This window comes from Caretta caretta, chromosome 16 (genome assembly GCF_965140235.1).
Source record: "Caretta caretta isolate rCarCar2 chromosome 16, rCarCar1.hap1, whole genome shotgun sequence".
Taxonomy (NCBI): domain Eukaryota; kingdom Metazoa; phylum Chordata; order Testudines; family Cheloniidae; genus Caretta; species Caretta caretta.
The window spans coordinates 15669331-15685402 of record NC_134221.1 but is presented as its reverse complement, the minus strand read 5'-3'; the positions used below and the strand labels follow the sequence as shown (position 1 = coordinate 15685402).

The 16072-nt window shown below is 43.9% G+C and overlaps 1 protein-coding gene across 1 annotated transcript in view; it reads left to right on the top strand.

The window, feature by feature from the left end:
* Positions 1 to 16072, top strand: part of RAPGEF1 (Rap guanine nucleotide exchange factor 1) — a 122025-nt gene that overhangs the window by 61275 nt on the left and 44678 nt on the right. The window contains exons 5-9 of the mRNA XM_048822692.2: positions 3490 to 3578; positions 3982 to 4134; positions 7254 to 7377; positions 9224 to 9407; positions 10043 to 10549. Of these exons, the coding sequence (XP_048678649.1) occupies positions 3490 to 3578; positions 3982 to 4134; positions 7254 to 7377; positions 9224 to 9407; positions 10043 to 10549 (1057 nt within the window). The remainder of the gene's footprint in view (positions 1 to 3489; positions 3579 to 3981; positions 4135 to 7253; positions 7378 to 9223; positions 9408 to 10042; positions 10550 to 16072) is intronic.

The following is a 16072-nucleotide window of genomic DNA, read 5'->3' as shown; positions in this document are numbered from 1 at the left end:
TATGGCAACGATTGCCAGTGACACAAACCTCATCATCATTCAGCTCGAGTTGGTTACGTTTATTAAACACAGTGGAGGAAGAGGAAAGAGGAAATTCACCAGCAGACTTACCTTTGCTGTTCCAAGAGCCTCTCAGGCATATTTCAGCTTTTGGTTTAACTGCCATTTATTTCATTTAGTTTTCTTTTATGCATTATGTGGTCATTGATCTTGCTCATGAATGCCTGATAAAGGGCCTGATCCAAAGCACTTTGAAGTCTCTTGGAGTCTTTCCAGTGACTTCGTCAGCCATTGGATCTAGTCCAGAATGCACAAAGGCAGCAATCCAGTGAGTCACCGCTCAGTCTTGATTGTAACTTGGTACGTGAAATACCAGCTGCAACACAACTCCTTTGCAGCTCTATGCTAGTAGGAGTAATGGATGTGATGATGTCACTGCATGGATCCCAAAAATCCTAGAACTTCAGAACTGAAAATCCTTTTGGGATCCCAGTTTCCAAAATCCCATTGATGCTTTTCCTTGTGCTTCTGTACAAATGGTAAAGGGAACTGCAAAGCTAAAATTAAAATGGAGTTCATTCTGTATTTCTCTAATAATCCCCAGTACCCTGGTTGTAGGCAGGCACTCAGCACAGAAATAAGTTTTAACTAATATGTTTTTAATTCTTTTCCTCCTTTGTAAGATTCCCTCTTGTACTTTAGATTTGTAGTACTTGTCTGGGATGTCCCAGAATGACACTTTCTTGAGAGAATTGCTAGCAGGATTTCAGAGCCTGAGGGGAATTAGATTTTTAGAAGGTTAGTTAAAACTTATGCTGTGTGCCTCCTTAGCAGAGGAGACATTCATCAGAGAAATCTGAGATTAACTCAGTGTTCACAACTTCGCAGTTCCACTTTAACTGAGGATGTTTGGGTATTACAGTTTTCATGCAGTGTTTCCAGTGTACATCAGCGCAGTGTAATTTATAGATACAGTCATAAGCCCTGAAGCTCTGTTGCTACCCAGTTCAAATTAACACTTAGACAGACATAGCCAGCCCTGGGTGAGGGCAGGGGCCTGTTAGAGAAGGGGTTAAAAACTATGGCCAGAGTTAACTTAATCCTGGACTTCCTTTCCTCCTTGTCAGACATGAGCCTTGCACTTTCCACTGAAGTCTACTCACTGCAGGGGTTCTTCTTCCATCTGTCCTAGATAGGAGCAGCTTTGTAGCGCCAGCCATGTCAGACACGCATGCTCTATCTGCTCCTGCATCCTGTTTTGTTCAGCATATGTGGTCTCTCCAGGGCTGACATCTCTAAAGCTGGGTGTTTTGCTCTGCTCTTGATAGGTGTCCAGCCTTACACAAAGTATATTGATTTTGAGCACAAACCAGTTGTGTAAACATAACTCCCAGTACCAAAACAGTCTGCAATGGGCGCATCGTCTTGTTGACGCATGTTCATTGCATGTATAGTGCATTGCTCTTTATTCCTCTCGTTGAGCTCGTGTTATCCCTTGGAAATCTAGGTTTTGTAGAGTCACTTGAATTGACTCTTTTCCTCAGTAGGAGGATGGTGATGACATTGTAATCATGTTTATGAAGCACTGACAGTTGTTTGCTAACTCATCAGACTGGGATGTGCAGATGTTAGCTGAATTTCAGGTTGCTTTAAAAAAGTTAGTCCTTTGCAACTTCCTTTGAATAACGAACGTGCAGGGGAGCCACTGTGATCTGACAGCATTGGTAGTTATCCAGTCTGATTGGACCAAGGCGCATGTTTATAGCTTTGAGCAACAGATCTGTTTGTCTGCCTCTAACCGCCATAAAATGGGCTCTCCACGATAATGGCATTGTTGGAGCATGAGTTATTGTTTTGATTGCTAGCAGTCTTGTAGTTCAGGATTATCATGCCCTTATCTCTTTATCCACAGTCTTATCTGTTATAGCCAGATAGACAGTACAGAAGTTCTCTATATGATCATGAAACTTTCATAACTACAGTATGAAGGGAGGCAGGGCTTTTAACAAATTTAACTGTAAATTTAACTCGGAAAACTGAAGGGAATCTTATGGAAAACGAAATCATACTTTTTGATATTTACATTACATTTGATATCTATACATTATTTATAAAACTTAAAACAACTTAATTCTTTTATTGGCTGACCAAAGTGAGCTCCTACACTCAACATTATTCATATTATGTTATTTGACAGCTTATTTGCATTTCAGGTAAAATTGATAATGTGGCTTAGTGAACACCTGTATTTGGAGGCTGGATTAGTCACTAGTGTAAGCGAGGTTGCCTTAGTGTCTTATCTCAACAGAGTTATTGGCTCATCTCCTTTGAGGTGCTATTAGTCAGTCTCCGAAGTATGATTCAGAGAGCTTAGCTTATTTCTCACTAAATGGAGTTCTTTGAAGTTTCCTTCACTATATGTGAACAGATTGCTCCTTCTGGGGTTAAGCTTTTTTTTTTAGTAGATTCATAGATCCCAAGGCCAGAAGGAACCATTATGATCATCTAGTCTGAACTTCTGTATAACACAGGCCAGAGAACTTCCCCAAAATAATTGCTAGCACATGTTGTTTAGAAAAACATCCAATCTTGATTTTAAAATGCTCTATGATGGAGGATCGAGGGGATTGGCATAGTGCATGGCTGCTGGCTTCTTCAATGCCTCAGTGCCACTTGAGCTTCACTGTTCTAAAGGCTCTGACGCCCGTACACAGGTGGGCACAGGAAGGCCCAATTCGAGTGTGTCTACAGGAAATGTTGTCTGCAACCTCCAGTTACTAGTGAACCCGTTTGACATGTCTGTGTTTTTGGAGACGGTAGAGCGGCTCATTTTCCTCTGGCATGGGACAAAATGGGCATCTGGTCTTTTTGGCTCAACTTTCTTATTTTGCATGTGTTTTCATTTGCAACTGGAAATTTAAATCCATGCAGAAATCCATGGTAAGAAGATGTGTGCCACTGTCTTGCTCCTGCATGTCTTTGTCTCCAGTGTTGATGTGGTGAATGATGTTGCTAGTAAAGCCCATTTCAAGTGAAAAGATGAGACATAGTAAAAGTTGTAAGCAGGGAAGATGGCACATCCAAGCCAGGAATCCCACTAGCAACTCTGGTTGTGAAAGGTCGCAGTGATTAGGAGAAAGCTGTCTGTTTAGAAACTAGGTCCTAAGGGTCCTCGCTGAGTACTGTTGCTGACTGGTGAGATCCATCATGAATTCCTACATTTTGCAAATTAACAAGGTAAGTAAACACAAAAACAGGTTTATGCATTACCGAATGTATTCTTTTCTTTGGAGCACTGCCATTTCTTTTAGCTAGTTATAATATTTCATAGTATGCTAGCATTGGAATATGGAAAAGATTTGGTGCTACAAAACCTGACACCTTGCTACAGGTTGCTTCCCAAGAGGAGCAGAAAGATTACTATTACCGTGCTACATTTTAGCAAAGGTCCATGGTAGTTATCTTTTGCTGTTTTTTGCCTTTATATAGGAGCTGGTCAGACTCACAGTAGAGAAGCAGGAACATCCATCTCCCACAAGCCCAGTTAAACCCAGTTTACCAACATGTAAATCTGACAGGTGGGTCACCAACAAATGTTTGATTGGGGTGTTTATATATAAACAGACACGCACGTATCTTGATGTCTGCGTGTGGGTTTATTTCTTGCCCCTGGTAGCGAAATACTTTAGGGACAGGATCTGGCACACTTCCTTACTTAGGGAAGCACCATACTCCTCAGGGAGTCCTACTGATTACTTGAGGAGTAAGGTGCTACTCAATGTGAGGAAGGATGCTGAAATCTGGCAACAAGAAATCACTTAACTTCTGCAGTTGCATTTTACTTTGTGGATACATATGGGGTTTTGCTTGGAGATAGTATTTTTTCTATTTCACTGTTATACTTTAAAGTACATATTTGAAAGAAATATGTATAAATCACATGCAGATAGCATTCTACAAATTGTGCTTTATGCTTTGCAGCCCCTCAGAGCTTCCCCTGACAGACAGAGAGATGGAGATTCTCAACAAGACAACTAGTATGACTCAGTCTGCTGAGATACTGACTGACTCCATGGATGAAGAGGTTGCCCCTCCCAAACCCCCTCTACCTTGCATTCGCGTGGCAGAAAACAGGTAACCCCAACATGCAGTCTGCCTCTCTTGTATACTGGTCACCCCCGTCACTGGTAACTCTAGTATACAATCTTATTACATTACCCCCTCCCAATGTAACTTATACATGAGAGAAATCCTTCTGTTGGTTATAGATGTCCCCTTGTTGTAAATACAACCCTCGCCATTGTAAACCCTTTCTCTGCTATGTTGCATTTCCTGCCCTCCAGGGTGAATTCTCTGAATAACACTGAGTCCCTGGAAAAATGTGTCTCCTTGCAGGACAGGAAGAATTTTAAAAATCCAGGACTGTAGCAGTCCTTACTCAGCACAGGAAGTGAATAGTGACTCTGCTTCATTTCTTTGGGCTTGGGTTTTTTAAAGGTTTGTTTGGGTATAAATTGACATTTAAAGAAACTTTGCAAGACCAATGCTGTATTGTGTTTGAGACAGGCCTTACTGCCCCTCTAGGCTGGCTTTAGCAGGCTCCTGTGGAAGATTGGACTTCTCCAGCACAGTGCATGATGGGGCAAGATTTGGATCTAGGGAAGGACTAGATGTCAGGAGTCCTATCACAGGAAGCAAACCATAAATGAAGTAATTTATGTCCCTCTTCGCTTGTTTGTCTGGGCCATTCAACACATTTTTAAAGTTAATGGAGTTTTAAAATCCACATGCAAATCACCTTTAGGTCTGAAGGGTGTGTTTGTTGACAGGTCCTTGTGCTGGGAAGCCATAGTTCTATCTTTATTATCATTATTAGTATTTATAGTGCCCTCATCTCCATGGTATCTCGGTGTCCTTCATATGGCTTACATTTTCCAAATGGAAATCTGGCGGCTGCTGTGGATAAAGAAAGCTTAATAGGTCTTCATCTAAGAAGCTGTCAAGGTTCCTTCCCCACTCTGAACTCTAGAGTACAGATGTGGGGACCTGCATGAAAGACCCCCTAAGCTTATTCTTACTAGCTTAGGTTAAAAGATTCCCCAGGGTACAAACTTTGCCTTGTCCGTGAACAGTATGCTGCCACCACCAAGCATTTTAAACGAAGAACAGGGAAAGAGACCACTTGGAGACGTCTTCCCCAAAATATCCCCCCAAGCCATACACCCCCTTTCCTGGGTAATGCTTGATAATAATCCTCACCAATTGGTACAGGTGAACACAGACCCAAACCCTTGGATCTTAAGAACAATGAAAAATCAATCAGGTTCTTAAAAGAAGAATTTTAGTTAAAGAAAAGGTAAAAGAATCACCTCTGTAAAATCAGGTTGGTAAATACCTTACAGGGTAATCAGATTCAAAGCATAGAGAATCCCTCTAGGCAAAACCTTAAGTTACAAAAGGACACAAAAACAGGAATATGCATTCCCTCCAGCACATCTTATTTTACCAGCCATTAAACAAAAGAAAATCTAATGCATTTTCTAGCTAGATTACTTACTAACTTAACAGGAGTTGAAAGGGTTGCATTTCTGATCTGTTCCCGGCAAAAGCATCACACAGACAGACAGAACCCTTTGTGTCCATCCCCCTCCCTCCAGCTTTGAAAGTATCTTGTCCCCTCATTGGTCATTTTGGGTCAGGTGCCAGCGAGGTTATCTTAGGTTCTTAACCTTTACAGGTGAAAGAGTTTTGCCTCTGGCCAGGATGGATTTTATAGCACTGTATACAGAAAGGTGGTTACCCTTCCCTTTATATTTATGACAGAAGTGAATCCAGAATTGCCTATTGGAAGAACAGGAGTCTGAGAATCAGGATTCCTGGGATCTATTTCCATCTCTGCCACTGGCTTGTTTCCTGTTTTGAGCAAGTCCCTTTGCTTGTCTGTGCCTTTCTTTCCCCATGTGTAATTTTAGACTAACACTTCCTTTTGAAAGCACTTTGAGATCCTTCAATGAAAGTGTGCGCAATGTAAGTGCAAAGCATTCTTATTTAAAAGTACATGAATGCCTTGGAGGATGACTTTTTCCTGTGCTGTTTTAGTTATATCTGTAAGGGGCTTGATCAATTCCCATTGAAACCAAAGGGAGTCTTTCTGTTCATTTCAGTGGACATTTTAGCAGCCCATAACCTGCATGAAGGTGTTATAGAAGTATTCTGAAAATATCATGGGTGTGACCGTTACAGAAGTATTGGAGATGATTGGAACTCAGCACACGCTCGTCCGAGAGCTAATGAAAAGAAAGATGTGATTTGCAGATGTGTTTTAGGGGGTTCAGTAGGCAGTGCATGTTTATGGGCACTGGAAGGGAACGCAGATGGCAGGAGATCACGAGGCAGAAAGAGAAGATCTTGGGGAAAGATGTGTAATCCTGGTTGGACCAAAAGGACTGGGGGGACTATTCATCCACAGAGATTAGCAGAGGATCGTACAGTATGGGCTACCTTGGTTGCAAACTTCCAGTAATGGAGACACCACATAAGAAGAATCTGCATGCAGTTAGTTGTGCATTGTTCAGAAACTGGTGAAAGGGATTCAAACTGTGTGGGAAAAAATCATTTTTAACTGTGGTGTCCTTACTCTTTCTAAAAAGTAACCACAAGAAAGTTTCTGCGCTCTATTCTGAGAAGCAGGAAAAACTGCTAGGCTTCAACATGAGCATATGGTATGTGCATGTTACAGGCTTTACTCCTATAGCACCGATGCTAGTTGCTAGTATGAAAATGTATCTCATGTGGTTATTTAGAAACATGCAGGGTCTTTTGCTGTTGAGATCTGTGGTTGGCAGTGACCATCACATTTCTGTGTAGTTTCTGAATTTGAATGTTCTGTATGAAAGGTCCTGGCATATTCCAGGAAGAGAATGAGTGCGTGCTCACCAGAGAGCTTGAGCTCATCTGTGGTATTAGAAGCAACATGTGACCGTACAGAGAGATCTGTCCCATGTATTGTGATGAAACCACCTTAGTGTAATAAGAGGTAGGCATTTCCCAGCTATATCCTGCCAAAATATAGACCCTTCCAGTACAGACCATGAAAGAGTGTGGATGACCATCTCCTCTATTGAGAGATGGTGCATAAATTGGTCAAGAATCCCTAACGTGGTGAGGCAGATAGAATCCTGGCTCCTGGAGCCTCAAAGCAATGTTTTGATAATCAAGTATTTGAAGTAGCTGAACTTCTTTTTGTCTTGCAGCCCTCCTCCAGCATTGCCCCCTAAAAAACGGCAGTCGGCGCCTTCTCCTACCAGAGTGGCAGTAGTGGCACCTATGAGTCGAGCCACCAGTGGATCTAGTTTACCTATTGGAATCAACAGACAGGTAATGGCATAACCCTTTAAAAACATTGGAATCATGTTCTGCAATGAAATAAGCTGAAAGAAGCACTGCTGTCTTCATTCCTGCAGCACCCAGCCCATCTCCTCTCTTGCCAAATAACCCTTGTTTTAAAGAACTGTACTGGAATGGACACATTTTCCTTTGAGAGGAGATTCAGCTACCTAAAACTTCATCCAATAATGTGCATAGGTTTACTTTTTTTAAGGCTTCTGTTTCATTTAAACAGTAAATTGCTACAAACTCTGTTGCTCTGAGTGTGATGGACTTCAGTGATCCGAAAGAACAAGCGTGCTTATCTATAACAGAACATAGTATACAGCATGATTGGCTGAATTTACCAAGACCCAAGTTTCTGTGTGTGGCATGATTCATATAGTACATGGGGGAGCTCAACATTTCATATACAGGCACTTGCGTCTTAAAATAGCTGTTAACTTAAAGAGAGGTTTCAGTTTAGATGAACTATTACCAGCAGGAGAGTGAGTTTGTGTGTGTATGGGGGTGGGGGGGATGTGAGAAAACCTGGATCTATGCAGGAAATAGCCCGACTTGATTATGTAAAGAGTTGTCACTTTGGATGGGCTAGCACCAGCAGGAGAGTGAATTTGTGTGGGGGGGGTGGAGGGTGAGAAAACCTGGATTTGTGCTGGAAATGGCCCACCTGTTGATCACTTTAGATAAGCTATTACCAGCAGGACAGTGGGGTGGGAGGAGGTATTGTTTCATATTCTCTGTGTGTATATAAAGTCTGCTGCAGTTTCCACGGTATACATCTGATGAAGTGAGCTGTAGCTCACGAAAGCTCATGCTCAAATAAATTGGTTAGTCTCTAAGGTGCCACAAGTACTCCTTTTCTTTTAACTTAAAGAGACTGGCTTGAGCAGCTGTTTTCAGTACACTAATGGGCTTGTAATGGGTAACGGAGCTGAGTAGTAGAGGCATTAAGGAAATTATGGCATTACAGGGGTTGTTTGCCTTCCCTCAACCATTATTTGTCATTGGTACAGTGCTATAAATATACGTGCTGATTTATAGAACTAAGGACTTGTCCTCATTGCAGAGTTAACTTGATTTATAACTCGAGTCCTATCCACGCATCAGAACACTTAACTCAAGTGTGGTGGTGCTTTTAAGTCAAGTTGGCTGGTATATTGGGGGTACAGGCTGCAGCTTAGGTTAGCTCAACTTGTCAGCCGCCAGCACAAACGCTCTGTGCTGCTAATCCAATCAGGCTGTGCCGCTCGAGTGTTATTTCTCAGTGGGGCTGCTCTCACTTGAGCTAGACTAGCTCAAGAGGGCTAACTTGAGTTAACTGTGGTGAAGATATAACCATAGAGACACACAGCTGACAGTGTAAAAAAAGCTATAATTTAACACTAGCTCTCCCCCCTCTCCACTCCTCCCCCGCCCAATACACACACGTACATGCCTTAGCTAACCAGATACTCAGCAACCCACAGCTGTTTAATGGGGACTCTCCCAGTCCGGTTGCCATCAAAATGCTCCAGTACCAAGTAGTCAACAGTTTGTGTTTTAGTGAAGAGCTCAGCCTTCTCTTTGACAGCCTGTGACAGGCGTTCCTGTATCTCAGTACGTGCTGTCTGAAACACCAGCTGGACGTTTGAGTCAGTTGCTTCCTTTCTTTTCCACCTTTCCACAAATAAGTGTAGCTTGGGAGCCTGGGCAAGCCCATTCTTAGTTGGGTGTACTGTGTAACATGGGCAATCCCCACTCCCCTTTCTGCACACCGCCAGTGGGTGTCTTTTCTCTTAGAATTTCTCCTGTTCACAGGCAAGCTGATGAGAATTTTTCTTTGTTTCTGCCTCAGGATTTTGATGCTGACTGTTACGCACAGAGGAGGCTGTCAGGTGGCAGCCACTCCTATGGAGGGGAGTCCCCTCGCCTCTCGCCATGCAGTAGCATGGGCAAGCTTAGCAAGTCTGATGAGCAGCTCTCCTCGCTGGACCGGGACAGTGGGCAGTGCTCCCGCAATACAAGCTGTGAAACATTAGGTAAGGAGAAGATATCTTTAGAGCCATTGGGGAGTTCCAAGTCACTCTAGTGTTGTATCTTTTCCGAGCCATGATGCAGAATTATAATGGGGCCCTGCCAGTATAACTGCTGCTGGTGGATCTGTGGTAAATTATATTCTGTTGAGGTGAGGAAAGACATGAAGTGGGTTAGTTCAGAAATCTTTCAGCTATAGAAGTCTGAATTCAGACTCAACTTGTGTCACAAGCTAAAATGCTTGTTGGTTTCAACCCCTTTTCTGCCTCTCAGTCGAAAAGGGAAGCTCCTCTAGGTTAAAGCTATTTTATTTTCAAACTTCGAAGGAGATGTAACAATGAAGAGGAACAAATAAAATGCACTCACTAGAGAAACAATAGCTCTCTAATGATTCACGAGTTGAACTATTGTTACTAATCACTTATTACTAAACGTATGTTGGGCACTTTCCAGAAGATGTAGAAGAACAGTCTCTGGGGCAAAGAGCTCACGCTCTAAGTTGAAGAGATGTTATCACAAAGGTGACTGACAGTTGGGCTGGGTGGGATACAGAAGAACAAGGATCACGTAGACAGTAATGCAGTAATTCAGTTTAGGCATGAATAACGCATGGTGTTCTTATCCTCCTTATTATACACAGATCACTATGATCCGGACTATGAATTCCTGCAGCAGGACCTCTCTAATGCTGACCAGATACCTCAGCAGGTGCCAAGTATCCTCAGCCCATTGCCAGAGTCCTTGGGCGAGTGTGGCTCCCCATTTCATGGACATGTTTTCCAGCTCCCCCCGGGCAGCTCCCCCCAGCCACAATACTGCAGCCCGTTGACAGCAACACAGTCTACAGAGACTCCTCCAGCTTTGCCAGAGAAGAAGAGGAGGAGTGCAGCCTCTCAGACTTCGGATAACGCAGGCTGCAGGTTCTCCTATGAGAGGCATCCCTCACAATATGATAATATCTCGGAGGATGATCTGCAGAACCCAGGAGCTCTCTCGTCAGTACCCTTCACGTCATTTGCTGCTGTCTTGCCCTTCCAGCAGGGCAATTCTTCAGTGCCGGTTGAATTCATTACTGAGTTTGCTGCTCCTGACTCTACGGGTGACCCAGAGAACCCCCCGCCTCTGCCAGAGAAGAAAAACAAACACAGTAAGCAAGTGCCTGCATTGGTATTTCTCTTTCCTTCCCATCCTCAAATTCTTCACCTCCCCACTGTCCTACAGATGATAATGTCCCTATTCCCTTAGTGCCAAGTGTCACAATGGTCAGCCTAAAACGTATGTGTGGCTAGCACCAATCCTTTGCCAGTAAGAGCCAGATTTTTAAAGGTACTTCAGAAGCCCATTTGCATCTTTAAGCACATGTGGGATTTTGAAAAGTGCCTACGCACCGAACTCCCATTGAAATCTAGAACTATGGCTGTGTCTGCCCTTAAAATACGACGGCGGCACACTTGTGCCACTGCAGTGTTTTAAGTGTGACACTCACTTCAGTGACGGGAGGGGTTCTTTCATCGCTGTAGTTAATCCACCTCCCCAGAAGATCAACAGATGAATTCCCCTGTCAGTCGACCACTGTCCACACCAGGGTTTAGGTCGGCTTAATGACATCTCTTAGGGATGTGGATTTTTCACCCTGCTGAGAGAGACAGCTGTGCTGATGTAACTTTTCAGTGTAGACTAGCCCTAGGAGTGAAAGGCTCTAACTCTGTCCTAGGCTATGTGTACACTACAGCGCCTAGTCTGGCGTAGCCCCCGAGTGTAGACCTTGCCTATACCAACAGAAGGAGTTGTTCTGCCACGGTGGGAACACCGCCTCCCGAACAACGTTAGCTGTGTCGACAGCAGTGCTCTTCTGTCAGCTTAGGTGTGTCTCTGCTCAGGGTTTTGTTGGGAGGTGGGTTTTTCACACCCCTGACCGCAGAGCTATACCAGTGTAAGTTTTAGTTGTAGACTCACCACAAAGGAGCCAGAGAGCAGCAGTTAAGATTGACAGCTTAGAGCATTGTCACTGCCTTTAAGGGTGGTTTCCTTCTCTCTCCATACCAGTCTCAAGCCAGAGTGGCCCTGTCCTTTGGATCATCCTATTTTATTCCCACCGGATCACCTCAAAGTTGTTATGGCTGCTTTCTCACCACAGAGGAGGGCTGGACTGTCTCCAAGAGCCCAGAGAGAGGGTTCTTTCCTGATCCTTCTCCCCTCTTAAGGCTAAGTGCTGTCAGCCCAGCATCCAGATGGAGATCACTGGCATGGCAGCACAGGACTAGCCTGTCATGATGGTGTCCAGTGCTGCCATTTTGCCTGGGCTACCGTCTTCATTTTAAGCATAAGAAGATGGATTATTAAAATGAGCACTGTCTGAACGCCAGGTCTTCCCATCATAAACCAAACTCCCAGCTCCTCAAGCAGTGGCTCTGAGGACTGGAGGTCATGACCTTACTCTCATTACCTTAATTTTCACTCAACAGTGGATCCCTTGCTTAAAACATGGGGGTCCCATTGAAAGGGAGCAGCTATACTGATTCATCAGGGAATGAACTGAGCACTGGAATGTGTGATAAGATCCAGCGAGCGATCAGCCAGTGGCTAGCTTTACAGTTCTTCATTAAATAGATTGTGTGCACTGTCTCATCATTCAGCATTTGGATCAACTGTATTTTATAATGTGACTCACAGCCCAGCCCAAGAGGAGATTTGAAAAATGCCAAGGTGGCCTTCTGACCTGGGTTTGTCGTTTTCAGTCTTCTCATGGGAAGAGGCTGGGTTTGAAACTTGCCTGGCTTGCTTAGCTGGTCACTGTTATATCAGACCTCAGCTAATTCCTTTCTTATATGACCATGTTAAAAACGCAAAAGTTCATCATCAAAAAGCAGCATCTCCATTGGTAAGGACAGTGCCCAAGTTGTCCAGGCCACACTTGCAACCCGTACTGTTTGCACTCTGAGAGCAGAGCTTGACCTGGGCTCAGTCCTGAGAGGCCAGTCTATTGCAGTAGTTTGGTACACTATCCACACATGTAATATGTGGTATAGACAATAACATATATCTGTCTCTTGTGAGCAAGGTAAGGCAAAATGTTTAAAGGTACCTAGAGTGACTAGCAGGGAGCTACAGTGCTACTTGTAGACATCACAAAGGAAGTACAGGCTAGTTACTCAGAGTCAAAGTCAATAATTGAAGCTATCCCAAACGATTTAGTAGTAACAGCCATATGGCTTGTGTGCCGTACTAAACTGAATTGGTGCAAACCCTCATTGCTGGTCACAGGATCAGGCACACAGTTCATCTCCACATAGTGACTCTTCTTTTTAGTAAGGGCTTCAGCCAAGCCCAGATTCATTCCCTGCAATCTGGTGCATGGGGGTGAAGACTCAGCTCTCTATGGGAACCTGCGTGCCTTTACTTGGGAGGTCCGTGCCTTTACTTGGGAGGTGTGTGACTGGAGATGTTTGGGCTAAAGGCAATTTGGTGACCCCATTCATAGAGAAAAGAGTGGGTTGGGCTATTTGCCTGTCTCTCGAAGCCCCTCTTCATTCTTTTCTGTTATCCTATGAGGCTCTTTGAGAAGTCAAGGAGAGTTACTTAAAAACAATTTAAACAGTTATCTTTTCTTTACTGTCTGTGTGCACTGTTAACCCCAGTAACAAGGCCTGCAAGTATGTCATCTTTGATGTTTAGCTGGGCTTTTAGAATTAGCTGCCTTCTGTAATCTGAAGATATCAGAAGGCTCTGGAGCATTGATTAGATTGTATTGTTAAGGAGGGAGATCTTGTTATCCAGCATGTAGTCTGTCCCCTTGGTTTGTTAAACATCCTTGGTGCAAAGCTGGCTGAAGTATTGGGGTGTAACCTGACTTCAGCATTGCAGCAGACACCTTTATTGCATTCATATGACACTGAGAGATTGCTATATATAGTCCATACCTTGCATGTAAGCATGCTGCAGTTCTGCGGTTGTTAGTTTTACCTTATTGTTCATAAAAAATTTCTGTAAAAAGTTACTAGAAATAAGATTTATGGTAGCACCACCACTCCCTTCTTGGCCTACATATGCTATATCTTACAATGAACTGATGCAGGCAGATATCCTGGTATAATTACATACACTGAGAGGCATTGCTCACATATCTACACAATATGTGCATGACACACTCCTGGGGTACTGACATGCATGCATTCGTTAAAAAGATCTAGAGCTGTCACAGCTGCGACTTCATTGTGGTCTCACTGTTCTGGGTCATCTTCTGGCAATTGATTTATTGGCAGGAAATCTTACAGTAAAGACAAAGGTGGACTTTTAATTAATATTGTACAGCAAGTCCTGTCTAAGTTAACCATACCTATTACTGTGAGCTGTGCCCAGAGAGACTTCAGACAGCAGCCTTCTGACAAACACCGACAGGGTAAGAGATCTGCCTTTCAGTCTGGCCTGAATTATTATTTATTTAGTGCTGTAAGATTACATGTTACTGTGCTAGTGGTGAACTGTTCTAGACTATTATTAAGAGCTAGCAATGTTCTCATGCTGTACAAGGCACAAATATAGAACCGCTTCAGTCACAAAGAGCTCCTGGTCTAAAACACAGGATCCTGCCCCCAAACAGCTTAGAATCTGGAGTTGTCATTTGTTCATTTTTCTCTCTATCTTCACCCCTTTTTCTCCCCCCGTCAGTGGGAAGTAAGTGTAGAATGGTGCCATCTGAGCAGATGGTTTCTAACTGCTGTAGCTATGCTGAGGACAGTTGCTGGTCTTATCCAGGATGATATAAACTATTTGAAAAGCAGATGTCATCCCCAGAGGTAGAGGCAAAGCTTCTTTGAGCTTGTCTTCACTAGTGGATCAGTATGAGGTGTAGCTTGAGTGTTCCCATTAACTCAACCCCTGTCCACACACACAAACTATCACTCGTGCCCAGTAGTGGCAGTAACCTGAGTTGGCTGACATGACTGCAAATACAGGGCAGAGCCTTGAGCAAATTTATCTCATTAGCTGCTAACGTGACCTACCCACAGTGTTAGGTGAAGGTTGGTGTCATGACACAACATCGGGCTGCTAGTCCTCCAGTGCCTTCACACAATCCATCAGGCACGTGCATCCTGGCTTTTTCTTGCCTTTTCCTGTTCCTTGATTAGAAGTCAACTGCCACTGCGTATAGGCCAGGTCAGCTTTCTGTCCCCCCAGCCTGATGCTGCTTCCAGTACCAGCAACTGCAATCCTCCATCTCCAGTACACAGCTCTGTGTTTTTGAGAATGGAGCCCAAGAAGAGATCATGTCAGCCTGCTGGCAGCAGGCCAGAGGCCAACACTGAAGTACTGATGGCTCTCTGGTGCGAAGCTGGCAGGGTCTGTGAATTTGTCTCGGAGGCAGTTGCTGTGTAGAGTGCAACAACCTACTAGGTTGCCCAAAGAGATTTCATTCCTTTGACAGTGAGTGCATTCTACATTGTGTAGATGGGGGATTTGTACTCGGAGCAGAAAGTAAGAGGACCACTGCACAATCTCGGACCCAGTAAGGTGATACCAGCCACAGCCTGGCTTTTCACGTGTTTTCTCTCTAGATTTTGAGTTAACATAAGCTGGGCATTTTGGAACATTCTGGAGGGAGATGCTTCAAATTATGTGTCTCACTCCTGCCTCTTCTCCAGGTGTGCTCCCTCAGACTTTGTCTTTACATCTCCGCTGTTCATCGAGGAGGCTGCAGCCCCCGTTCCACCCTTCGGTATACAGAATAAACTGCAGGATGTGCTGCCTGCTCTGAGCCAGTGATGTAATTTCCCCATCTGCTTTTTGAATGTCTGCCTCATTAAAAACTGCAGCACAGAGGGGAGGGCAGGGGATGGGTGGGATCCTATGCAAAGAGCAATCACAGGAATGTTTCCATTTTCTCAACCTTCTGCTACAGATCAGAGGCCTTTAAAGAGCCAGTGTGCCCCTTTCATTTGTGTTCTGTCGTCCTGCCCCTCCCCACAACATTGAATTCAGGGATTGTATTTCACTATTTCATATGGTTTTTCCTTAACCTAAAATTGTAGATGAAGTCAGAATAGAAGCAGAGATGCTTTTACCTTCCCTGCACTGGTTCGAACAAGGGGGGGCAGTAGCTTTCATGGCAATGGGAAGTATTAGTGCCATAAACAGCTGAGATAAAAGAGCTCTTCATTATTCCCTTACAGATTAAGTTAAGGCTGCCAACTCCATTCAGAGGCTCTGTCTTGAGTTAAGGCATGGACTGTAATTTAATTTTTCACAAGAAGCTAATGTGTCACCTTTTTCACGGACACTTCTCATTACTGCTGTAATGCAGCCTTTAAACCCAGTAGAGCCTTTGGTATTGGCTGGTGCTTCAGCTCTGTATGCTAAATGTAGCACGTTAAATGGTTTTGTAGCTGAATCCTCATTAAGGCTTAGTGTGAACATGCCAATGTTGGCTATGTAACGTTGATATCACCAAGTCCGGGCTCTGACTCTTTGGCTTCTCTCCCGTCCCAGAATATGCCCTTCTGTCTCAGCCTCTTGGCCTCCATTCCTCCACCCAGGAGAGGCACAGTGTGGGATAGGTGTTCTATAGAGATGCATCATAAACTGGAATTTTTGTATGTCCCATGGCTTTATGGTGTACTTAATGTACGTTTTGCTGCACGTACACATTGAAGGGAATAGCTGGGTCTTCTGA